This window comes from Monodelphis domestica, chromosome 2, assembly GCF_027887165.1.
Source record: "Monodelphis domestica isolate mMonDom1 chromosome 2, mMonDom1.pri, whole genome shotgun sequence".
Lineage (NCBI taxonomy): Eukaryota > Metazoa > Chordata > Mammalia > Didelphimorphia > Didelphidae > Monodelphis > Monodelphis domestica.
In genome coordinates this window covers 291,013,380-291,041,180 of record NC_077228.1, presented here as the reverse complement: position 1 = coordinate 291,041,180, position 27,801 = coordinate 291,013,380, and the positions used below count along the sequence as shown (strand labels likewise).

The 27,801-nt window shown below is 37.0% G+C and overlaps 2 protein-coding genes across 11 annotated transcripts in view; both read left to right on the top strand.

Annotated features, from left to right (window-relative positions):
- RCAN2 (regulator of calcineurin 2) overlaps window positions 1–3,239 on the top strand; it is a 385,895-nt gene extending 382,656 nt beyond the window's left edge. For all 7 annotated transcript variants that reach the window (XM_016431112.2, XM_056818351.1, XM_056818352.1 and 4 more), the window contains one exon: window positions 414–3,239. In XM_016431112.2, the coding sequence (XP_016286598.1) occupies window positions 414–577 (164 nt within the window). In that variant the 3' untranslated portion in view covers window positions 578–3,239. The remainder of the gene's footprint in view (window positions 1–413) is intronic.
- Window positions 3,240–16,569: 13,330 nt separating this feature from the next.
- The window catches only part of LOC103096394 (maestro heat-like repeat-containing protein family member 1), a 143,553-nt gene continuing 132,321 nt past the window's right edge, over window positions 16,570–27,801 (top strand). For 2 of the 4 annotated variants that reach the window (XR_008916557.1, XM_056818348.1), the window contains exon 1: window positions 16,570–16,792. The gene's annotated coding sequence lies outside the window, so the exon portion shown is untranslated. The remainder of the gene's footprint in view (window positions 16,793–27,801) is intronic. The other 2 variants (XM_056818347.1, XM_056818346.1) reach the window with 1 other exon arrangement.

The following is a 27,801-nucleotide window of genomic DNA, read 5'->3' as shown; positions in this document are numbered from 1 at the left end:
GCACTCTGGTCACTGGGCCATGCTTCACTTATGATTACAGATTTAATGCTGAAAGGAATGTTATTCTGTAATGCACTTTAGGATAGAGAAATAGAAAATCACAAACTAATCACAGGATATTTATTCTGAATCCACAGTTAAGAAAGGAGAAAATTGAGTAGTGATGAGGAGATCAATGCTGCTCTTGTCCAGGGAAGGGTGAACTAGGTAGTGACTGTGTAGGTGGAGAGAATAAGGAGACATGTGAAGGTAGACATGAGGACAGCAGACATGTGGGGTCAAAATGAGCAGTAAAAGATGGTACAGAGGTTCTGAGTTGGGGTGCCTGGGAGAATGGTGATGCTCAGCCTCCAAGGCTAGTGGTCCAGAATAGTCCAATTTTTTCAATCTCTTCCATTTATTTGGCTTTTCAGGGGAGAAGTATGAACTTCATGCAGGAACAGAGTCCACCCCAAGTGTTGTGGTTCATGTATGTGACAGCGACATCGAGGAAGAAGAGGATCCAAAGAATTCTCCAAAGCCAAAAATCATTCAAACCCGGCGTCCTGGCCTGCCGCCTCCCCCAGTGTCTAACTGAGCTTCCCTCTACGCCTCAGACATTATGATCACTTGTTCTCTTTCACACACTTTCCTTTCTTGTTGGCTTATTTTTATTAGGTCAGTTATATTTAAAGGAATTGGTTGCCTTCAAATCCCTGGACATTTAGTTCACTGGGACCCCAACCCACCCCTTCCTTATATTAAAGCCTCTCAACATAAGGGCTAGGAAAAGGGGATCTGTTTCCTGAATCCCATCATTCACCACTAACCCTAATGCATCTTTTAGGAGGGCCTAAAATAAATAGCATTTTGTTATTAAGCCACCATCACATCTCAGAGCTAAGTTCTCAAAAGCCAACCTAAACCAGAGATGTCAATAATGAATGTCACCCTTTGCGGGGAAAGGGTCCTTTGGCTTTCTCAATCCCCATCCTGAGGTGTATGCATTTTTTCCTGGCCACAATAATAGGACCATATGTAAACTTGAATTTTGATTGCATGAGATTCCATTCATTGTCTCTCACCCAGTCTCTGCATCCAACATCCACATAATATGCATGGTCACCAGCACTTGTTTCCATCATTTGAGGTAATGGTGTAACCCATGAATTCCCCTTATCTAGCAGAGGACTTTCTAGAGGGGATCTTTGGTAGGATTGTCTACCTGGAGAGGTCTTATTTTGTTTTCTGATGTGCTCACTGTTTGGAATAAAACATTTCTTTAACACGGTTAACATTTCCGGAGGGGAAACCAAAGTCCAGTACCCAAAGATGTTTCTTGATGTATTTCGGATATTACTTCCTCACAGTAGCTACCACATCCCAGCTAGGAGACATGTCCAGGGTGATAAAGACTGACTTTAGCAGAAACTATGTGTTATTATGGCTTTCCAGTGTCAGAACTCTTTGCTGTTGGTTTTTTCCCCCTTTTCCTTTCTTTTTGTGTATATTTGTACAAATGTTTCAGCTGTGCTTTTGAAATCAGGAACTTTTTTTTTTTTAATTTGGTGATTGTTCAGCCATCACCTGCCTGGAAACATAACTCCTGCATTGCTGTTAACGCATTCATAAAATATTACAGCTGTTATGGTAATATTACAGTATCTTATGGGTAATAGTATGTATTGAAGGGGCACAAAGATTACTGCAATGGCATGTAGGTAAAGAGCAAGCATCTTTGTTCTTGAAACCCATTTTTTCAAAGTTATCAAATGTGAACATCCCTCGAAAGTGGTTTAAGGAATGGGATATCTCCAGGGAGAAGCAGCAACTGAGCAAACTAAAGTAAGAAAGAGAAAAGAGGAATGGGTAATTATCCTACTCCTTCAATTCCCACACGCTGTACATAGAAGACATTTGTTTTAGGTTTGTGATTTTCTATTTCTCTATCCCAAAGTGCATTACAAAATATACACCTATAGAACCATCACCTTCTCTGCTGTATGTTCCGGGCCTCGGTCATCTACTACTGTCCATTAATGAGTTAGTTTAGATGTGTGATGCCAGTTATGATGGAGTGGGAAAAATCTTTTCATTGCCCAAACCACAGAACAAAACAAAACAATACAGCCGACTGACTGAAGGAATTTCATGGTTTTTGACTAGGGTGTATAGTTCAGTTTCATCAGAGACTGAAGTCACATAGAATGTTCATTCAGAAATCAGAAGTCCTTTTTACTGTGAACATAGCAATACAGTACTGTATCGCAGAGGGGGAACTGGGGTGGGGGGGTGGGAGTTGGGAGGGAGCTTGTTAGGGCTTGTCCAGCTCTAACAAACTGGAGAAGGGGCTTATAAAATACTGAGATTCCAAAAGAAAAAAAAAAGATGGCTCCTGTAAGGAAAGAAACAAGAGAGAGAGAGAAAGAGAAGTATATGAGTTCTGGCTTTCACTTGCTGCAGAGGTTGCTTTTATTAAGAGATTGAAGAAATTCAACAGTAAAGGAATATTGCCCTCTACTGGCACTCTTGTCTGTCCCTTTCCATTAAAGTAATAATACTGGCCCTGTCCAACCATTCAAGCCATCAGTGGACAAGTCCCTCAGTTGGATACAAAGGCTACTTGCCAATCAATCAAAGAGCATTTTTTAAAAAGCACCTACTATGTGTCATTCACTGGACTAGGTGCTGGGAAAACAAAGACAAACTGGAAATTACTCCTGCCCTCAAATCTTCATTCTGTTCTTTCTTATTACCCCCAATACTGACTGCAACAAAATTTGTACAAGAGAATGTAAAGCTCCTGTTTTCCAGTTATCTCACTAGCCCTGAGAGAAAATTTATCACATTCCTGAGCAAGTACAATAAAATGCAACACCCTCACAGAATTCAAGCTCAACAGAGCAGGTCTGATCTCATCAGGTATTTCAAAGACGATAACAGTGTCCTGCCAAGTGCCAGTGATAATTTATCCCCCCAAATTGTTTGAGTACATCTTTCACTGGGCAAGGTTTGCAGTGAAAAGGCAAGCTTGATTATCTAGATGAATAAGAAACTCAGAAAGACTCAATGGTACCTCCTCGCACTGTGAAAGTCAGAATTGCCTCAGCATTTCCATGGACATGCATTATGCAAACCTCTTTAGCACTATTTTCAGTTTGAAGAGTGTAAAAAAAAAGTGAGAGGTTCCCACCGACTGAATCATTTGTGCACGTGTATAACTCAGAAAGCTTAGACTTCAAATAAATCTGGTGAATGATTCTTTGTCCAAGTGGTTTGCTTGCTTTGGGCATTTGGGAGGCTAAAACAGAGGCCAGGGGAAATTTGATGATGGTCCAAATGTATTATCAACCAAGGAAACAATATGATATAGCAGCTAAAAGGTATGGGTTTGAGTCTTCACACAAGCTGTGTGATCTCACTTCTCTAAGTCTGAGTTTTCTCAGTTGTAAGATGAGGGAATCATCTAAGATCCCTATTCTCTTCTAAATCCTATGATCCTATGAGATAACCCCTGGAATTCCCACTGACTCATAAAGTTCTATTATTTTACTTTTTGATCTGGGTGATAACTAAGGAATTCTTTGGAAATAAAGAATATATATATATATATATATTAATTCATAAAATATATTTAATATCTAAAATAAAAATATTAAAATAATAAGGAAAATGGGAATAAGGAATCATTTGGAAAATGAATTGAATGTGCCTGTAAATTGGTGGTCATATATCAGTCATAAATTTAAGAAGCACCAGTTGGAATTTTCATTTCTAATTTCTTTTTCTCTCTAGTATTGATATATTGGCATTATTATCTTTAGTTCTGAGTAGACAATGATTTGACATATAGGAAATATTTTTAAGAAGCTACTATATATCCCTTGGCTTCTCAAACTTACTTTAAAAAAAGGTATACCTTGGGGACAGATAAGCAGCTCAGTGGATTTAGAGTCAGGCCTAGAGATGGGAGGTCCTGGGTTCAAATCTAGCCTTAGATACTTCCTAGCTGTGTGATCCTGGGCAAGTCCCTTAACCCCCATTGCCTAGTCCTTATCACTCTTCTGCCTTGGGACCAATAAACAATATTGATGTTGATTTCAATAAGAATATCTAGTGTGTTAAATATTAATAGGGCCCCCAGAGTGGTGCTCTACATTATTTCTGTAGTATAATACATATTATATTAGATATAGAAATATAATATGTATTTTTTAAACTTTGAAGAATCTTACATTGTTTTATGCCAGTGAAGTAAATCCTTGGCTAAACCCAAATGGTATATATATATTTATATAATAACAATAATAATAACTATTAATATATAAACATATGAGTTTAAATTCACTATTATTCTTTCTAATATTAAAAGTATTATTACAATTCATTTTTAAAAAACTCTTACTTTCCCTCATAGAATCATTACTATGCATTGGTTCTAAGGTAGAAGAAGCAATGAGGACTAGGCAATGGGGAGTTAAGTGACTTTCCCAGGGTGACTCAGCTAGAAAGTATCTAAGGTCAGGTTTGAACCCAGGATCTCCTGTATCCAAGCCTAGAATTCTTCCACTGAGCCACCTGGCTACCCATGCCATCATAATTCTTGAATAGAAATGAATATAGCTTTCAAATCAAAGTGAGAACTGTATCGAAATATATTAACACTTTGATGTGCTTCCTCACCTCATGGAGATTTTCCCAATGAAAACAAAATATCATTTGGATTTGATAATTATAAAATTTTTACTGTGTGTGAGGAAGAATAGAGATTGAAGTCTTTGAGCTTTAATTTAGAGGTCAAAGTGGCCCAGTGGATGTAGGCAATGAAGACAAATATACTGTTCTTCAAATAGGACATGTAAAGCATAGGACTTATCAAGAAAAAGGAGTATGTATGGTAATATACATCCAGAAGTCAAAGAAATACAAAGAACACATATAATAAAATCAAAACCCTTGTGATGTCAATCTTAATATATACTTCTGGCATAATACAATTAACAGTAGAGCTGGAAAATGTCCAAACAAAAACCTGAATAATATTTTCATGCTTTAAAATTTTATTTTATTTCTTTCCCATTTATATGTTAAAAACAATTTCCAACATCAGTTATGAGTCTAAAAGTCTCCCCTGACTTCCCTACTGAAATAGTAAGCAATCTGATTAAGATTTTATATGTGCAATCATGAAAAACATTTTCCCACATTAATCCTTTCATGGAAGGAAATTTGAACAAAAAAGTAATAAAGAAAATGAAAAAAAGTTTGCTTTTATCTGTACTCAGACTTCACCAGTCTTTTCTCTGCAAGCAGATGGCATTTTAAAAAATCATGGACCTTAGGGATTGTTTTGGATCATCGTATTGATGATCATAGTCATTGTACAGTATTCCTGCCATTGTGTACAGTATTCTCCTGGTTCTTCTTACTTCACTCTGCTTCAGTTCATGTAAGTCTTTTCAGGTTTCTCTGAACTCTTCCTGCTTGTCATTTCATACAGCACAATTATATTCCATAAAAATCATATGCTATAACTTGATCAGCCATTACCAATTGATGGGTATCCCCTTACTTTCCAATTCTTTGCCCCCCACAAAATGAACTACTTTAAATATTTTTCTACATACAAATCCTTCCCCTTTTTTAAAAAACCTGAATAATATTATTAAAATGCTGAGGTCATCACCCCCAAGAGAGATAAATAAAGAATATTACTTTCTTGTCAAAAGGAGAAAGGTGATGATTTGAATAGGTTAGAAATGTACAAAACTACTTTAGGGACAAGCACATCTTACTTTGTAAATTAACAATAACACATCACTAGATTTGATGAACACAAGCAAAAATTGCATTTGTATTGGTTTCTTCAGTACATTTGTAGAAATGGTTATGATCTGAGAGTAGAATCAAGAGTCTCAATGGGCAAAATCTATATGAATTCGGCCCTAGTTTTGCAGACAGAAGTAGAGATATTAAAAGACTAAATGACTTAAGTTCACACGAGGTACCAAATATTTGTTGAGCACTCATTACTTTCATGCTCAGGTACTGTTTGACAGACAAATGATGGGAAAGCCACCTCTTCCACCATATTGGAACAGAGGCTTAGAGCTGGAGATCATCATGGTCAAACTTCTCATTTTATTAAAGAGGGAAACTGAGACTCATAAAAGTGACCACAAAGGTTGTAAGTAGCAGAAGTGGTATTACATAGGAAAATAATGCAGCCAAGCACAAACCAAACAGAGAGCAAGACAAGATAGCACCTAGTCAGGTACATAACAGAGACACAAAATGTCTATAGAACTTCAGAGAAATACATGTGGGCTGGAGGGCTCTTAAGACTTCATGAAGGAAGTAGAATGTTAGCCTGGTCTTAGGTATTACTTGAAGAATCAGAGAAATAAAGAAAAAAATATACAGGAGTAGGCAATGAGGTGAGATAAATATTGCAAAAACAAAGACAATCCAAGAGATATATGAACATGATATTAATGTACATTCAAGTCAGGACTAGAACTTGTCCTCTCAGTACTGAGTTGAGTATTTCACTTGATTATCTATAGAAACATAAATATATGATCATAGATTTAGAGCTGAAAGGGACCAAAGAGATGATCTAGTCTAACTCTCTCATTTTTACAAATGAGGAAAATGAGGCCCAGAGAGATGAGGTGTATTTGCCCAAATAACACAAAGGGAATGACAAGCTGAATTTGAACTCAGGTTCTCTAACAGAAAATTCCATGATTTTTGCACTGCATTATGAGATTTATTTATATGACTCATATTAGGTACTGGAAGAGACACACACATTCTCAGCTTTGACCATATTCTCTTCTTTTATTGTTTTATCTCCTTCTTTTCTGATGACTTGCAAATCTTTAATAACTTCCCTAAAAATAGGCCCAAGATCATCTCATATTCCCAGCTCCCTGGGGACAGCTCCACCCAGATGTCCCACCAATATCTCAAACTCAGTATCTTTTCCACCAAATCAGTTTGCACTTGTGAGTTGCTTATATCTGTTGAAGGTCCTGCTATTCTCTCAGTTCCACATGCTCAAAAACCTCATACATCTTTATCTGACCCTTTTGTCCCCCATCTCTATCTCCCTGAAAACCTTAATGTATTCTTGGAATGTGAATTATGCCTTAGAAAGATCCCCTGTCAAGAGCTCAATAGCTCTTTCACTCACTGTTATAATAGCTTCTAACGCTATCTTCCAGCTGGGTAGAATGCCATGAGCAAAGCCATTGGGGGTGGGGATGCAGAGGAAATGAGGACTATGACTGAAGAACCATGAGTAGTCCAATTTGGCTGGAATGTAAAGTACACAGATGAGAGTGGTGGGAGATAAGAGTTGTGAGGAAAATGATTCATAAACTTCAAAGCACCATATGACCTGCGTTATTTTGACTTATTTTCTCCCTCTCCAATAAATCCTACCCATAGCTGCCAGATTCATCTTTATAAGCATTATTATGGTCATACCAATCCCCAATCACAAATGATCAATGGCTCCCCAATGCCTACAGACTGGAATCCTAACTTGTCAACCACCACAGTATTCCAAAATCTTCACCAGAAAACCCTAGCATTTCTTTGTCCAGCCATAGCTCTCACTATTCTCATCTCAATATTCCATTAAGATTTGACTATCTGTTGTTCCCAATCATGCTTCTCACCTTCTTAGCTGTAAATCTTTGCTTCTTTGTATTTCTTCTAAATGAAATGTCCTTCTTTGGCATCCCTATCCTTTTGCATCAAAATATCCCTTGATGTGATCCCCCCTTTCTTTGAACACTAACATAAAAATAATTTAGTAGTAATGTAACAATGATAACGATTAAAATAATAACTAACATAGGTAATTACTTCAGCTGAGAAACTGTGTTAAACACTTTACAGTTATTATCTCATTTGATCCTCACAACAATCCTGGGAGGTGGGTGTGAGTATTATCTCCATTTTACATGAAGAAACCAAAGCAAACAGAGGTGAAGTGACTTGCCCAGAGTCACACAGCTAATAAGTATCTAAGGCAGGATTTGAACTTGGATCTATCCACTATGCCAACTAATAGATTGTTTATGTCATTTAGATATTACTGACCATACTATCTGGTATCATAGGTATTTGAATACTTGCCTTACTTCACCTACTAGATAATATACAAGCAAGGTGGCCTAATGCATGTGGAATCAAAGGCTATAGGTTCAAATCCCAGCTCAGCCACTTAGTACTGGTGAAAGTTACTTCACGTGTCAAGAACTCAATTTTTCCTCTGTAAAATGTAGTTTATTTAACCTCTTGGGTCTTCTACTTCTAAATTTATGATATTTCTAGAAAGGCATATGTCCCACTTGCCTTATCACAGATAAAATAAAAAATATAGAGTTAAAAAGGGGCCATTGAGGTCTGGTATTACCATTTTCTCATTTTGCAGGGGGAAAACTGGGCATCAAAAAACATGACATTTTGCCCAAAGTCACAGAAAAAGTAAATTGAAAAACAAAAATTCAAGCCTAGGTCCTATGGCTCTAGAAACTCATTCCCTTTTACCATATTTCCTCCACTATTTTTTTATCATTCAAGGGCTTAGCATAGTGCCTTGTGCATAAGAAATTAATCTCCAGTATAGCATTTATCTAGGTACTATGATTCTTCCAACACAGTAGTATCACATGGTCCTGTCATGGCCAGAATCAAGCTAGGTATTGCCTCTTCTTAGAAACTGGCTTATGTTTTCAAGATAGAATTTTCTCTCCTAAAGAGATGACACATGACTATGAAGTAATGGGATTGGTCACTCTTCTAGATGGTAGGGTGAGGAATTTAAAAGTGAAAGTCCCTGCCCAAAATCACACATTTACATATATAATAAGAGAAGCTAAAATATATATATAAAGTCGCTCAGGCAGGGAAGGAATTTGACTTTGAGAGGACCATGAAATGCCTTTGTTAGAAAGTTCATGCTGTGTTTTGAAGGAAATCAAGAATCTCAAAAGGCAGAGATGAAGAGAAAAAGCATTCCAGACATACTGGATAGTCAATACAAAGGTGTAGTGTTTGATCTAAAATAGTTTTGAGTGTTAATTAGTTGTAGATAAGAGAGTGGGAGCCATAAACTGTGATAATTAAAATGTTTGGGAGCAAGGGAAATATATATATATATATATATATATATATATATATATATCAATTATGACCGCTGAAATATGTTTCTACTGTGTCTTGGTTTTATATAAATATAAGATGGTCGCCAGGGAATATATTCCCAATTTATGAATATGCCCAAGCTAACTGGGTTTTATAGAGAAATTTAATTTATAATACACTGATTAATCAATAGAAAAAGAGAGAAAGTAAGAAAGGAATAAGAATGAATAAATCAGTCAGTTGGTTTTATCACTCACCCAAGATCTCCTTAGATAAGGCTTCTCATGCCAACCTCAGGCTCCACCTTCAAGAGAGCCTCCTTTCAAGAAATGTTTCCAGAGAATTCTCCTCCTTCAGAGCCAGCCTTCTCTCCTGGTCCTCCAACAGAGCAACCTCCTCAGTCCTCCTTCAGAGCCACCTAGCTCAGAGCAAAACCTCCTAGAGCAAAAAACTCTCTTCAGAGCAAAAAACTCTCCTCCCTCTGTCCTCAGACCCCACTATCTTTAAGGAAACCATCTAAGATCCCTCCCCTCAGTTCTCACATCTACCAATCACTGTCGATGTCTCCCCTGTGCCAATGGTGGCTCTAGCTTAACCCAGGACCACCCAGAGGTCTGTTTCCTTTGCACATGTCTGTTGTAGGTCATATTCTCAAATAATTAAATCTTGATCTATGCTGCAGCCCTTCCTAAATCCTGTTAGACTGAGTAGGGTGGAGATTGTAAGTTCCAAGACCTGGTTCTGTCATTCCAAGTATCTCTATTGTATCAATTCTAAAATCAATCATGACTCAAAGAACTTCTTGTTCTATGCTTAAGCATAGGTCAAAGCCCTTTCCATTGTTTAGCAAAAGGTTTCTGTCCTAAAGTAGTCTTAAGTAGGGAGGAGAAGGACCCTCCAATGCCAAGGGTTTTCACATTCCAATAGAGTTCTTACTATCAGTAGGAAATTTTTTCCAAGTATGAAATTTCCCAATGGTGAAATTTCCAACATTCATAAGTCTAAGAAATGTTAATGTTTACAGTAGTAGTGGAAGATGGAACAGTGTTTGTGAGGAACAGCAAGCAGGTGCAACTATGTCAAAGTGTGCAGTAGGAACTAAATGGAAAAGCGAGTGTGATATATAAGAAGGCTGAAGAGTAGGAAGGACTCAGGTTGTGAAGGACTATGAATGCAATATAAAGCCATTTTATATTTGTTTCTAGAGGCAATAAAGTGCCTCTGTAGTATACTGATTCTACACTACACTTATAAAAATGAACAATAGGAAATGGGAAGAGTTGAGTTCAGGAGACTTGGCTTCTAATCTTGGCTGAGCTGAGTGATTTTAGCCAAGTCACCTTATTGTAATTCTTCATCTCTAAAATGAGGAGGTTGGACTTTTCCCTCTCAGGGCCCCTCCAGCTTCAATCAAAATGTTCTATGATTACATCATTAATTGCATCATTTAACCTTAAAGTTCTATGACTACATTGTATGATATTAGGGGGAGATATATGAGGGATACCTAGAAACCTTGATTTAAATGGTGTGGAGAACTTCAAGGAATGGGATTCCTTCACCAATGTTGATCAGTAACACTACTCTGCCAATTTTCAGTCTTAGTCTTTAGTCTGTACTAATATGGGAACATGTTTTACATGTTTGCATATGCAAAATCTCTGTTTGCTTGCTGTCTCTGAGAAAGTATGGGATGAAGAAGGGAAACTGGGAAGAAGGGAGAGAACTCACAACTCAAAAATTTTTTAAATGAATGTTTAAAAGAAAGTTGCCTGTAACAGTGAAAGACTAAATGAAGAAGGAAGGAAGGAAGGAAGGAAGGAAGGAAAGAAGGAAGGAAGGAAGGAAGGAAGGAAGGAAGGAAGGAAGGAAGGAAGGAAGGAAGGAAGGAAGGAAGGAAGGAAGGAAGGAAGGAAGGAAGGAAGGAAGGAAGGAAGTTAGTTACTATGTACTGGGCAGTGTGTGTTAAGTGCTGGAGATAAAAATACAAACAAAAAGGAAGAGAATTTGTGCCATTAAGGAACTTACATTATTTTTTTTTAAATCCTTACCTTCCATCTTGGAGTCAATACTGTGTATTGGCTCTAAGGCAGAAGAGTGGTAAGGGCTAGGCAATAGGGGTCAAGTGACTTGCCCAGGGTCACACAGCTCCCAGCTCCCAGTGTCTGAGGTCAGATTTGAACCCAGGACCTCCTGTCTCTAGGCCTGACTCTCAATCCACTGAGCTACCCAGCTGCCCTTACATTATTAATGGAAGAAGATAATTCACAAAAGGAACTGAAAAACAAGAGGATTAAATATAAGGTGAAGGTACCTGGAACTTTGCATGATTTTGAAGTTCAAAGAAAGTCAGAAACAGGGCAAGAAGGAAAATGAAGGCAAACTAGCCCAGTACCTCCACAAAGTGGAAACTCTATGAGAAATTCATCAATAGGAGAAATAGATGGAGTGGGTCATGTAAAGGGATATTCCATGGTGAGTGGGGCATAGTGGGTAATAGGCTAACTTAAGAAGGAGGCCCTAAAGCCCAAGGGAAGCTCCAGTAGAGAGGGCATAGTTTTGAAGTACAGAGAAACAGAGAAATAACCATTCTTGGTTTGAAGAGGTAAATCCAAGAGGATGGTCAATCCTTTGCTTATCAATGAATAATAGTTGTTAACATTTTTATTATGTTTTAAGGGTTGGAAAGTATTTTACATAGATTAGTCTATTTTATCCTCACAGGAATCCATCAGCTTAGGTGTTATCATCCCCATTTTACAGACAAGGAAAATTATTGGTTGGAGAAGTTAAATGACTTGCCCATGTTCATATAGTTTAGCAAGTATCTGAAGCAGAATTCAAACCCATGATGCCAAGCCTACTGCTCCATCCACCAGTTCTCACCACCTTTCAGAAGTCACACTGTTTAGGTTTTAGGACTTGATAAAGGCACAAAACTTCTAATAATTTGATGATAATTTCAAGCAATTTCATCTAAATGATTTTGCCCAGAAGCAAAAAAAAAATTATATTGCTTGGCCTAGCTTTAGAAAAGTGATTTATTTTCCCCTGAGTTATTTTGGAACGCTCTGAGGCAGGAAGGCTGAGGAGCAAAGCAGGTGATGGGGAATGATAAGTCTTTGCTTCAGAAAAATATATTCGTTTTGCTCCTGGTTCAGAGTGTCCCTGCCAGCAGCGGAAATGTCTAGCATCATTGAGCATTTGGCAGACCTGCTGCCTATATTGATGCCATTTGAATGGCATAAATTTCAAGCAGAAAAGTTTTCTGTCACACTCATTCATCTATTCCTTCCATAGACAGTCTGTGTAAATGGATATGGGTTTGATTCAGAGCCTTTTATGTCTCCAGAAGGAAGCCATATACAGAATTAGCTTTGTTTGCTTATATTGGTTGGGGGAGAGGAGGTATGAGGTGAGGAGATTGGTTGGAAATTCCTGAGCAACCTCTGTCTCAAGGGCATCATATACAACATCTGATCTGGTCTATCGTGTTATTTTCCATGTACTCCCCCCTCCCCCGATTTTCTCACAAGAGCTCATTGTCACAGAATAATCTAGGCAATTCAGAGATTATTGGCCAGGGATGGGGAGAGATGAGGGTGGTAGGGGCAGTGATCTTACAGTGATATAGTTAGAAAATAAAGAAATAAAGCCTATACTGAGTTCAGGAGAGATGGGTTCCAGTCACAACTCTACCACTAGCTAGTTATCTGTCCTTTAGCAAGCCACTTTCCTCATTTTTGTAGCTCTAACTGAGGAGATTGGACTAGATGATAAATTCATTCACCTTTGAGATGATGGCTGGGCTGTTACTTTACTTTTTCTGAAGTGGGAATATAGGGTAATTGGGTAAACCATTGGCATCTCTCTCAAGTACTGATGAATGATCTCATATTCAACATTCAATCAGAATGAAGAGCTCACAGGCAGTGGCAACAATCCTGGATACCATCTCCAAACTGAACTAGGTGCCAGCTTTGGCATGAATGCCAAAGTATTATGGTTTCATAATAACTCACATTTTAAGGTTTATAAAACATTTGACATTTTTATCCCTTTTCATCCTCATGAGGATTCAGTGAAGATCATAGTATAATCCAGATTCCTCTGCCAGAAGGGTCCAGGATTTCAAAGCATAAAGACAAAAACACAGAGACAAAGAGATAGAGACAAAGACTCACATTCAGACCGGTGGTAGAGAGAAACATAGACATACAGAGAGGGAGACAGATAGATAGAGGCTCTTTGTTTTTTGTACTCAAAGGGGACCAATGTTATTATAATGTTGGGTTCAAGGTACATTGTGCTCAACTGTGGCCAATCAGTCCAATATGAGCAATTCAGGCACAAATAATCCATTTGAATAATTGGAATGGAGATGTCTTTAGATTTTCACATCATATTTTTCCTTATGCTTCTGCCATTCTGCTTTACTCATGGAGCACAACGCCATCTTTTGATGTGGATGTGCCATGTTGGGTGGTCTTGTATCACTATCTCCCAAATGCCACAACTGATACTGAAGTTCTACAGAAAGATCTCAAGAGCATATTATACTACTTCTTCTGACCTCTGAGTGAGCACTTGCCTTATGGGGTTCCCATAAAATAATCTTTTGGCATTTGGCCAGACAGAAATATTGAGAGAAGCAGACAGACAGAGACAGAGACACTGAAGCAAGCAAAGATAGCGAATCAGAGGCAGAGGCAGGCAGATAAAAAGAGAGAATCAGCAGATAAAATCATGAAGTTTACTGATACTATAAAAACAAGGATATACTGGAGTCAACTCACATAGACTGTAGAAAGTCAATAATTAAATTTTTTTATAAACATTTACACCTTGTACATCAGAAAACACAACCATTCAGAATTTGATTTATTATTTGTTTGACAACTAGACAATATTTAGAAAATGGTAATGCTAAAAATCAATTTTCTGGACAAAAGGTATTTTGAAGATGTATATGCCCAATACCCTTACTACCTGTGCCCAGGGTCCCAATAGTAGTTCCAGTTCTAAGAAGTAAAGCAACATCCATCATGGTCCCAGGCAACCAGACTTGCTCAGAAATTAAGGCTTATTTTACCATGACCCACTTTAGTTAAAGGGAGTAATTCTTCATATGCTCTATCGAATGAGCTGAAGCCTTTGATAAATGCACCAATCCAAGGCAAGCAGATTCCAATCACTTTCGAATACATCAACCATGAATAGACTAAAAAACATAAAAAATGGATTGGTTGTATGTAGAGGACAATACATTTAATGGACTCAGCTGCAGTCCTTTTTATTCTGCCCACATGTCTCCCTTCTACCCTCAAAGAGGAAGGGGCCCAGTCCAACCAAGTGTCATTATTCCTCCACCTGGAAATGAGGAAATAAAAGTTTGGGGAAGTCACTAAGTGGCAGGGTCAGGATTCCAAAAAACAGCAATAATATTTTTTTTAAATAGTAGAGGTATTTCTGGTTGTCATTAAAGAGATTCTGAGTTTTAGTAGCCTGCAGCCTTCAAATTCATTATGACAGCTAAAAACTCAATGTGATATTTGCTTTTAAAATTTAGAAAAGAGGTATTAACCTCTACTTGAAGATGTCGAGTAATTAGTTTCTCATTACCAACCAAAGCAAGCCATTGCATCTCGGATAGATCATACTCCTGATGACATATATAATAAATGTCAGAAGTGGAATTCAAACCCAGGTCTCTTGATTGAAAGCCCTGTTTTCATTCTACTATATCATGCTGTCTCCATAGGCTACAACCTCCTTACCTTCTCCCTCTTCTCCCACTTTGTCATTTCCAATGACCTGACTCTTTTCCCCTTGAAAGGAAAAAAAATCAACAATTTTCAATCATTTGACCAGTTTTAATTCACCTGGTCTAATAAAATTTTCCTTTGGGGTGAGGTGGGGTGATATTTATCTTCTTACTAAACTTGGACTCCATAATCATCCACTTCAATGAAGTTCTTTATGAATTCCCAACCTTGGGTCATTCCAATTTTACATTTTCTCCTCTTCTTTTCCTAAACTAAAGATCACTGTTAGAGAAAGTAACTGAAGTTTGCTGACCTAGCCTGTTACACATTCACAGTAACTAAGTTTACTTGCTAGCCCTCAATGCTACTCTATCAACATGTTATCCTATCTTGTTTTCTCTATAGAAACAATATTTCCCATAATATCCATTCTTAATATTCTAGATTCTTTCCAGTTATATAATTTCAACCCCATACCGTCTTAGCAGATAAATTTTCCACTAAATTTTAAGATAGAAGTGATAAGGTTTGGACTTCATATTCATTTCTCTTCATCTCTTTATGCCCATTTTTTTCTATCCTTCTTTTTCCTCCTTTCAAAGATCATCTCTACCATATCTTATGTTGATCCTATCCCCTTCCTCATCCCACAGGGTGTTATTCCTTTGTGTATCCCTTCCCTCTTCATAATGGATCATCTTTCCATCTACAATGGCTTCTTTCTTTCATCCTTCAAGTATCCGAACAAATCTTCCCACTGACTGCCACATTTCTCTCCCCAACTCCATGAGGTACTGCCTCTTTTCTTTCATCTCTTTCACTACCAAATTTTTACTATGCTGCCTTTTCTTGTTCACCACTTGCTTATAACTCAACTACTTGAAAACTGGCTTTTAAAAATACATATTCTAATTTGAGTAAACAAAAACTATTAATCAAATTAACAAAACAAAACACATTTAAATAGGCAACAAAAATTTAAAGTATAGTAAAAATACATAAAATCACAAACTTCAAATTAAGTAGAATTTGTGTTTTATCTTGTGGTTCCAGTGACCTTCTGAACATCTTCACCTTTTTTTTTTTTACTAGTATCTCAATTCCAGACTCTTCATTTCCAAACTGATCTTCCTGCCTTTAACCTTTTTCATCTATTGCAGCTCCACATTACCCCATTCTTTTCTCTCCTGTTGCTTTGCAAGCTCTTAACTTTCTCTCCTGTTGTCGGTGAATGGTAAGTGTTGTTATGTTGAAGAAACTGCCATGAATGGTTACCATAGATAGGTCATATTTCCACCATCTAATTGGCTTATCAGCCACAGCCTCCATATTGTCACTACCCAGCCCCTATTTTGGAGACCAATAAATTAAGAAACGTTGCTCAAAGCGACTATGTACATTCACTCATCTCTAAGAACAGGAAACTGAAATATCATTTAGTAGTTTTATGATTATGGCACAAGCCTGGGTCACATGTTACCTACGATTTATATCCATCAATCATGACGTATATTTTTTTAGTTCCTCTATGAAGGGCCCTGTGTTGGTCACTTAGATGAAGCCCTTTGGCCACTATTGGTAATAGCCAGTCTTGCCAATAGTCCATAAAGAATGTTGGTTTATGAAAACCAAATAGACCATCTATCAAATGAAGAAGCTGTACAACTCAAGTCCCTTCAAGTTATAATACTCTGTCAGTTCTATGACATGGTGCCTCAAAGATGTCATAATGATAAGAATGGAATGTTGGATAGAAACTGATAGAACCACTTCTCATCTCTACTCCACGTGTCTTGTACTATCTTCAGGGTCCTGACTTCCTTCAGATTCCTGTACAGATTTATTGCTCTGGACTTGCCCCACAAAGCTTTCACTTGGATCAATAGGTGAGCTTTGAGAGACTAACACAAGCATTCAACCAACATTCTGGCTGACTGACTACAGTATTTCTTTATTTTATTCTGGTCTCCTAAAATTTTGTCACGGGAGTAGGGCTGAATTTGCAAGGCATGATATCTTGAAATGGGTCAGTTCTACCTGGACACTAGAACTACAATTCAAATAGTTATAATTGAGAGGGAGTGTTGCATAGTGGATAAAGCAAGATCTTGGTTCACATATTACCCGTGACCTTAGCTAAATGGCCCTGGATCAGTCGATTAATTTATTTATATGTTACTTTTCTAATTTATCAAATGATAATAATAATAGTTGTAGAATATATTTCACAGAATTGTTGTAAGGATCAAATAAGTCGGTATACATAAAACATTTTGTGAACCTTGAAGTTCTTTATATGGGAGCTATCAGACTTTAAAGGGTTTAGGGAATTATGTATAACATTTGACCAAATATAGTTTGGTCAAACATACTTCTCTTCCTGGAACTTTTGAATTTCTTCATTGCTACAACTTTTTCAGAAGCCTAGAATGACAGAACTGCATCTCAGTCTTGGCTTACACTAGTTTTCCACTCCTGAGATTTCCTTCCTTTTTAAAACTAAGTTCTTTTTATTCTGTTCTTGTATTACATTGCATTACTTCCACCATACTCCTTGAAAGGGCTTGTAACAAGTACATAAGACAAGGAATAAGGGTATATGATAAAATAATAAAAAGAAATAGATATATAGAAGATAGAGATAGAGGGATACATATTGAGAGATGAGAGAGATAGAAACAGATGGATACACAGATGATCAATAGTAGAAAGAAAGAGAATAGTTATAGATGAATTAAATGTAGATCATAGATTCTTAGAAAAATAGATGAGAGCAGATAGATAGAACTGGATGGATATCTAGATATTAAATAGATTAGTAGATGAATAGATGGATGGATGGATGCATAGTTAGGGAGATAGAAATAGATGAGATGAATAGAGGATAGATATAAATTGATGGTTACATAGATGATATTTAGTTGAATACATCAGAAGATGACACATAGACAGATGCTAAATAGATACATGGTTAGATAGATTCTCCAGACCTATTATTTTATTTGTGTAGGGAGCTTCAAGTGAGGAAACTCCTTCTATCAATAGAGATTCACACCCATTATGCATTTTATAGTCCTTCGAGAATTGACTGGAGCAGGGCAGCTACATTGCTTAGTGAATAAAGAGGCAAGCCTGGAGGTGGGAGGTCCTCATTTCAAATTTATCCTCAGATACTTCCTAGCTGTGAGACCCTGGGCAAGTCACTTAACCCCAATCACCTAGACCTTGCCACTGTTCTTCCTTGGAATCAATATTTAGTATTGATTCTAAGACAGAAGGCAATGGTTAAAAAAAGAAAAGAAAAGAAAAATCTATTGGAGCGCTAAAAGGTTAACTAACTTAACCCAAAATCACACTGCCAGAACTGATCGATCAATCAATAAACATTTGCTAATTACTCTGTGCGATGTGCAAGGCACTGAACTAGGCTGGCAGAAGAAGTACAAGGTAAAAATGAGTAGTCCCTGCCTTCAAGGAGCTTATATTCTATTGGGAATGGCCTGTAGATATGAAAGATACAAAAGAGATACAAAAGAATTTGGGGGAAGGACACTAGGACCTAAGGAAAACCAAGAATTAAACTTAGGAAAATGGGAGTGCTTGCCCTGAGTTTTGAAGGATGTTATGGACAGATACATCAGAGACAAGATTTGAATTTCAAGGCCAGCTCACTACCCATTAGGCAACACATATAGATGTATATTTAAATGTAAATATATACACATATGCACACATTATATACATGGGACTATACATTATATTATATACATGCATTATATATGGATATATTTATTATATATGAGGGAATACACATTGTATATATGTGGAAAAATTTGCCACAATAAGCATTGCTGAGAATGGAATGCAATCATTCATCACACAGTAAATATCACCAGAAGTGTTAAAAAAATGTTAAAGGATCACTTGCTAGTAATCCTATGGAGAAATCACCTACATCATGCAACAGACTAGACTCAGTAAGAAAAGAAACAGAAAGTTCCTAACATTATAAATAAAAGGCCAGCACCAACAAGTGGAAAAGATGTGGAATGTTGGCAAGTGGGGATAGGACTATTATTGTGGAAAACAAATTATTCTTTTCATAATTAGAGTTTTGGGGTGATGCAGAACCCTACCTTTGTCTTGCACTCCTAGGCTATCTCCATAACTTAGCATTCACTGGTTTGTAAGCTAGGTCTCTACTCTTACAGATTCTAAAGTACCCTACAGGTCTGTACTCTGAAAATGATCATTCACCAGCCTCCACAAGCAAGCTTTTTTTCTTTCTAAACAGAGTATACAGCCTATAGACACAATTATCTCAAAGGAAAGGAATTTTCTAACATGGCAAGGTAAGAACAGCTAAGTACAAAACTTCCAACCCAGATGTCTAGGATACATCCTCCTATAAAGTATGATAACCATGAAAAAAGTGGGCAACTTCAATGGCAGGGTAGAGAGGTACATATGGAGAGAATACAAATATCCAAAGTAAATTATGACTCTGGTACTGCCAGGTCCCAAGCGTCTGATTTTCTTTTTTTCCTTTGATTGAAGCCTCACACTTACTCCCTCATTTTCTGATGGGCAAATTGTTCAGATGGGCTCACTTAAGTTAATTTCTTTCAACATCCAGGACTAATATCTTCTCAAATATGTCATGAGCTCTCTTCCCTGCTGCCAGAAACCTTGAAGCTACTTCCTGCTTTGAACTTGCCTCTCAGTGTCAGTGTCTGTCTGGAGCATGTGTATGTGTGTCTCTGTGTGGGTACCTGCTCCTTGCCTCAAATTATTTAGCCTCTTTAACTTTTCAACATGTCTCTCTTGCTGGACATAGTATCCCCCACCAGACAAATTTCTATAATTCGCAGTACACTCACTGATGAAGGAAGAGGAGAAGATCTAAGAGAAGAAGATCAATTCCTTCCTAGGGAGTGAGTTCTTCCATGATTTCTGAATCCTGCCTGGACTCTTCTAAATGACTCCTTCTAACTTCCTCTAACTAATAATAATCATAGTTACTATTTATAAACTGCACTAAGTACAATTTTCATCTCATTTCATCCTCACAATGACCCTGGGAGGTAGGTGTTCTTATTATTCCTATTTTTAAAATGAAGAAAGTGAGATTAAATAACTTTCCCTCAAGGTCACACAGATAATAAAGGCTGGATTTGAACTGAAGCCTTCTTGACTCCCAGCCCAGGGCTCTATCCACTGCACCAGCTGCCCCACAAGAGGTCTTTAGGTAAATAACTAGAAGATCACTTATCTGGAATGTAATAGAAGGAATTCTTTAGTTATAGACTGATCTAGGTGGTCACCAAGACTATAAAATTCTATCATTTTCTCAAACCTATTCTCAGCAAAAACAACCTGCTTGCTTAAGAGTCCTAGATTTAGAGTCAAGTGACTCAAATTTGAATTCTGTGTCACCTACTACTTGTGGGATCTTAGTCAAATTACTTATCTATCAGAATATCAGTTTAATCTTCTGTAGAATGAAGGTGTTAGATTATGTAGTGATATCTGTGACTCTGTGACCTTAATCTAATGCTTTCACATTCTTTTAGCATATATCTACTATTTAGTGATGTGCTGGCAAGTATTTAGTAATCAGCCCTTCAGAAAAAAAATGAATGCATGACATATTTTAAATTCAATTTCTGATGAACATTTCCTTCATAACTATTTTAACTCTAGACAATCAACAAAATAGTAAGTCAAGTCCTAATTTGTAGCCATTTGCCAATTTTGAGATTCTCCCTTTGAACATTTAGCAATTGACTCTCCTGAATCTTTGAGTTGGCTCCAATATAGTCCTGCTACTATTCAAACTAAATATTTCCCTTGAACCATCCATGTGAATGAGAAATTACAGTCTTTAACTAACATTTTTAATTGGCTTAAAACCTAGAGAATGCTGACCTTTTTCTTTAGAGGCAACATAGTAGATGGCTCAGTGGATAGAAAGCAGAGCCTGGAGACAGATCTTGGGTTCAAATCTAGTCTCAGACACTTCCTAGCTGTGTGACCCTGGACAAGTCATTTAACCCCCATTGCCTAGCCCTCACCACTCTTCTGCCTTGGGACCCATATTTAGTATTGATTCTAAAACAGAAGATAAGGGTTTTTAAATAAATAAAGGCAGCATAGTTTGGGGAAGAGAATGGGATGTGGATTCAGGGTTCCTCTGTTTAAATTTTGACTGTCACTTACTTTACACTTATATAACTTATGTTGTAGGCATGTCTTCTGTCCTTTCTCCACCTCAATTAACATTTCCTTCATAACTATTTTAACTCTAGACAATCAACAAAATAGTAAGTCAAGTCCTAATTTGTAGCCATTTGCCAATTTTGAGATTCAAATGCTCCCTTTCACCCAGCCCAAGTCCCAGTGCTATAGGCTCTGGGGCAGCCAGAAACTGAAGGAGTGGACACCTTGGAGCTGCTGTGTGCCAGGATCCAAGGCAGGAACTCAAGCCTAATTGCTAAAAATCAGGAATTTGGAGGCCCCCCAAAAAAAGTGTAGAAAGGGAAAAGTGAGGAAACAGTACACACTGGTGAGTATGTTTGCTGTGGTCACTCCTAGGAGAATAGAATCCCTGGTTGTCACCACAGAGGGAGGTGGACTGGCTGCTTCCAGTTGTGATAATAAAAATGTCCTCCAGCTCTGATAGGAGCACTTAAGATCAATCACAGATTGGGATTTGAGCAGGGGACCTGAATTACATATACTCTGGGCTATAAAAACCATAATAAATAAATAGGAGCCAGGAAAACACACACACACACACACACATACACAAACCCTGAAACCTGAGATAACATACTTCACACAATGTGAACCCTGGGACTCCTTGAAAAAGCCAATAATTAAGTCTCTTGGCCTGGCTTCTAAAATTAAATAAATAAATAAAAATGAGCAAGCAAAAGAGAAAGAACACAACTATTGATAGCTATTATGGGGACAGAGAAGATCTCAGCTCAAACTCAAATGACAGTGAAGTAAAAATGCCTATTTCAAAAACAGCAAAGAAATATAATAAAGAACTTTTGGAAAAACTTAAAGAAGACCTCAAAAACCAAGAGAGGTAGAGGAAAAATTAGAATAAAAAAGAGCAATTCAAGAAAATCAAGAAAATTATTAAAAAAAAAGGATCACACAAATGAAAAAAAGATCTAGAAACTTAAAGAAGAAAATAATGCATTAAAAAGTAGAATTGTATGATGGTATGCTAATGATTTCCTAAAACAAGAAGAAATAATAAAGCAAAATCAAAAGAGCGAAGTAATAGAAGAGAATGTGAAACTTCTTATCATGATGAGAACTAACTTGGAAAACAGATCAAGTAGAGACAATATAAGTATAACTGGACACTCAGAAAGTTAAGACAAAAAGAGTTTAAATGTCATAATCCAAGAAATAACCAAGGAAAATTGCCCAGAAGTTCTAGAAACAGTAAAATAGAAATTGATAGAATCACAGATTACCACCTTGAAGAGGCCCAGAGATGGAAATGCACATGAATGTCATTGTTAAGTTGCATAGCCCCCAGTTTAAGGAAAAAATACTACAAGCATCAAGAAAAAAAAAATCAGTCCTCTTGGGAGACTGAAAGAATAAAAGAAGAAAGAGTAGATTAAGAGAACGGAGGATAAGAGGATAAGAAAAGGGAGGGAAGAGAGGGATACCTAGAGGGCAGTACATATCAAGAGGTAAAGGGTGAGGGGATAAAGGAAATCCAGAAACAGGAGTTGAGGAATGAGGAGTGGATTTTGGAAAGGGTGGAAAGAATAAAAATTAAAAGGGAAAGGGAAAAAACAAAAACATTTACACCTGATTATATCAACATCATCCCAAACCCTGTGTCCAGAACTAGTTGTTATAAAGATCAGAACTTGAATTCTTTCTATGATGTTTACTGCTTGAACTTGAAGTTTGTTATGATTCAGTTTTGATATCTGTTAAATAGGATACTAATTCTTGTCCTTTCTCATATGATCAAATAAAATCCTTCATAAGAGCACTTTGTAAGCAACAAAATGCTAGATGAATATAAGAACATGAAAATATAATGATAATGAGTTCACCTTGACTTCAAAGGATTATAGTTTTCTTTTTCAATTTTTTTATAAAACATTAGATTAGGATTTAGAAAATTTTGGTGATGGTGATAATACTATTTCTATCATTTATTGACTATATGAATTATCTTCATCAAATTATTTAATTCCTTAGATCTCATTTTCTGCATTTGTCAAATAATGAGTTGGACCAGATGTTCTCTTCAGCAACTTTTAGCTTTGATAAGTGATGATTCTATGGAAAGAGATATTACTTTGACTTTATGGATGGAAGAAATAAGACACAAAAGGATTAGGAATTTTACTCAGAGTTTTTTACTCAGTTCTTATTGTAATTACAGAATTTGTATCCATAAGGATGGGGAGCTAGGTAGCACAGTGGATACAATTCTGGGCCTGGAATCAGGAAGACATCTTCCTGAGTTCAAATCTAGCCTCAGACACTTAATAGCTATGTGACCTTGAACAAGTCATCTGACCCTGTTTGCCTCAGTTTCTCCATCTGTAAAATGAGCTGAAGAAGGAGTATATCTGAAGAGGGATAATCTAGTATCTCTGCCAAGAACCCCCAATGTACATATATACACACATACATATATATGCAAACATACATACATGTATAAATGTAATAAACACACATATGTGTATATATATACATATCATCTGCAAGGAGCCTTTTCTTATTATCCCCAAGGGATAGTCATTCCAAAGCTACTTTGTACTCAAGTATTTTGCATATATTTAAATTTATTCACTGTATACTTATAAGATAATATAATTGTATGTGAATTTGTTCTCACCCCTGTTAAAATGCAAGGTCTTCATGAGTTTTGAGGATCAAGAACAGTTAAACACAACTGAAAACAAATGAACAATGACAACTGAAATTCATGAAGATAAAACTAGTGGTGGCAAATCTATTTTTTTTAAGTAGGACTCATTTCAAATATAGTTAAATGTCACACTACTTTCATAAAAGGATTACAAATCTAGACCTTAGAAGCCATATTATTTAACTTCCTCATTGTAGAGATAAGGAAAATGAGAATGAAAGTAGTGACTTGCCCAAGGGCATGCAGTTAATAAGTTGCAGAGGTAGGATTTGAACCAAGTTCCACTGAGTGCAAAGACAGTGCTTTCTTCATTTTCGTATCCTATATTCGCCAATGGATTGTACTCACATGGCTTTTTTGTGATGTTCAAATAAGATAAAGTATGTAAAACTCCTGATAAACTTTAAATTGTTACAGGAATGTTAGTGAGGAATAAAATGACAATGAACCTTGTCTCTTACATCCTCTACTAATTGTCAGTACTATTCTGTATAGCACAAGGAAAAGTCAGCTGGATTTGGACTTAGAGAACATGGATTTCTTTTTGGCTCCTCACACGACTTACATGACTCTGGGCAATGACCTCAGCCACCTAGTAATCATTTTCCTATTTGGTAAATAAGGGGGTTGGATTAGGTCTCTTCCAGCTCAGAAGCCACATATGATTCTCACGACTTGATAGGATAAAAGGTAAAAAGAAAATCACATTTTAAATGCTCAGTATTTGCTTACCTACATACTCAATGAAAGAGAGAGTTTTAGAGCAATCATGTGGAAGAATTGTTCTATTCAGTTGTGCCCTACTTTTCATGAATTCATGGACTTGTCCCCAAGCTTTTCTTGACAAGGTTACTGGAGGGATTTACCATGTCCTCCAGTGTGTTGCCATTTTATGGATGGGGAACTGTGGCAAGTAAGGGTTGAATGACTTGTCCAGGGCACTCAGCTAGCAGATGTCTGAAGCTGAATTTGAATACAAATCTTTCTGACTCCTGACATGGTACTCTATCCAATGAGCCATCTAGCTGTCCCCATGGAAAAATAGCCTTGACAAATTTTTAAGAAGAGACAAAAAAAAATGGCCATAATAATAATAGAAAAAAGCTGAGTCATAACAGGTTTAAAAAATGGAAAATAGCAAACCACTCCAGTATCTTTGCCAAGAAAACCCCCAAATGGGGTCATGAAGACTAGGACAGGATTGAAAAATGACTGAACAACAACAAAACCATAATAATAGGAGTTTGCTACACGAGTCTGCCCTTTCCTCATGTATCTATCCATTGAATAGCAGCATAATTCTTAGTATTTTAACTCTAGAAAAGTTGGGGAGATAAGAAGGAGATCCTACTTGGAGTCCATCCCAGAGTGATACCCCATGAAAAGTGTGGTCATCAAGGAGAAGAAGCCATAGGGATAATGCTAGAAGCATAAGTAGACAGGAAAGGAAGAGTCAGGAAACAAATCTAACAGCTACTATCACTGTTTCCACAAGAGGTATTGAGGTAAGGATGCATTCCTAGGAAAGCACAATCAGTGCCCTCTATTTTTTCCACCTTAGGGAAAAGAACATTGTGTCCCTGCCACTCAGTTTATATACAATGATTCAACAAAGTCATTTGTGGTTCCTTCTTTTCCTCCTGTTGCCTTAATGCCTCAGATACAGAACAGAGAACTCTGGGAGAGAAAAGGAGCAGTTTACAATTGATTTACAAGTCTGTCAGGAGCAATCTATCTATCTATCTAAATATATATATATATATATATATATATGTGTGTGTGTGTGTGTGTGTGTGTGTGTGTATGTGTGTGTGTGTGTGTGTATACATATATATGCCCTCACCACCACCAAAGAGAGGAGGTAAATATAGTAATGATGATAAGAGAAGAACATTATTCACACAGAAGTGTTTGGAACTGACCAGAGAAAACTAAGGAATGTGTCCTGCATGAAATAGAGGGATTTAGCTCAAGAAGGAAACAATGTAGAAAATAAGAGGGAAATAAATATGAAAAAAAGAAGGTAGGGAGAAAACATGGCCAGACAAAGATTCATCTTGTTCTGCTTTACTACAAAAGGAAGAAATAAGAGCAAAGGCCTGAACTTGCAGAGATATAAATTTGAATTGCCTGTCTTTAAAAATTAACACAAATTTACAGTAGAGTAAGTTTCTTGGCCAGACCACCACTGCCACAGGTTTTCATCAATGGAATGTTGATGAATCCTCCACTTTGAAAACAGGAACTGTTTTCATTTTGGATTTGTATCTTCAGTGCCCAGCACCACATCTGGCAAAGAGTGGGCATTTAAAGCATCCCTGTTCTCTGACTTATTGGTTGATGAACAGATACACTTTAGTCTTGCCTGCCTTTCTTACCATGTGCCTGGACACTCCCACCAGTCATCCCCCATATTCCATTATCCCTTTTATTTATTTTTTTTTTACAGATACAAACTCTCCTGAGTCAACTGTCAAGTTCAAACTTCTCTGTGTTCCCTGTCATATCTCTCTGCTATTTCATCAACTTTCCTGCCCAACAGCTCTTTCCCTCCTTATCTCAGCTAAATTAGTGGACCTGTGGGGTCCTCATTTCAAATCTAAATTCCATCATGCCAAAAACTCTATTTTTTTCCCCTGCTGAAACCTGTTTGTCTTATGCCACTATCTCTAAAACTGACTGACCTTATCTAGTTCTAAAAAGTAACTGTGCTAAAGGGTTAATTTACTCCCATTTGCTCTGTCAATAAACATTTATGGAGATACATTATATGCAAGAGAATCAACAGAGATAAAGGGAAGTTCTAGGACTCAGAAAGTCTGGGGTTTAATTCCTGTTTCAGAGGAATACTTGCTGTGGGACTATGAGCAAGTCATTTATCATCTTGTTGTCCCCAGAAGACTGTTAGTTGCAGGTGACTTATCCATGGGCATTAAGTGGGGAGAGTTTCCTCAATGGGAGCTCTGTACAGTGTGTTGGCATAGGTGCAACCCAATGAAATCGTCAGATTAAAAAAAAAAACTGGGCTAAGCAGTCAATAGTTATGAGACTTGGGCCTTTCCCCACCCCCACTTCCTTCCTCTTAAGTACTTTAAATTTAGTAAAATAGATACAAATTTGTACACATATAACTTGCAAAGTTATTTGATAAATGTATAAAAGAAAAAGGATTGTGGGAGTTCAAGTGAACATCACTTCCTACTGGAAGTGGAAAGCAGGAAAAGCTTAATGAAGGATGTGGATCCCATGGAAATGTTAGTGCCAGAGAAAAAGGCTTTGAGTTTATTTTATGTAGGCAATGGGAAGACACTGAACAATAACAATAAATAACAACATGCATTTATATAGCACTTTAAGGTTTGCAAATATCTTCAAGATTTTTTTATCTTCATTTCAACATCACAATTTTATCTTCATTTTATCTTCACAATAACCCTAGGAGTTAGGTGTTATTACTAAACTGAAAGGTTTTTGATAGGAATCATGATGGGTTCAGGGAATTTGTATATAGGATGACTTGGAGGAAGGGAAAAACTTTACATGGATGGATGAAGTCAGGTTGGAGGGAGACCTTTTAAAGAACCATCGTCATTCATCAGAATAGCTTTTAATGACAGTGGTGAACATATGCAGTGAAAATGTTACTTTAACTTCTTTCAATTGTCTGTAAAGAAATAAGGAAAGTAACCTGAGTGATCTGAGTAGAACAATAAAAGAGGAGGAAGGGGGAAAAAGGAATTGGGTGTGTAGTTAGCTAGGTTCATAGCACCTTAGTACATAGTGCTCAATAAGTGCCTTTTCAATTCATTCAGCATCAATATTTTAAGGATCTATAACATTAATATATTATAGCCTACACAAATCACAATCAAATCTTGTGATCATATGAAGGGCACAAAGAGCAACTATTTTTCCAAGAGTCTTCCAAGTTTGAATACAAGCCAATAAAAAGCTTTATAGGTGAGATATTCA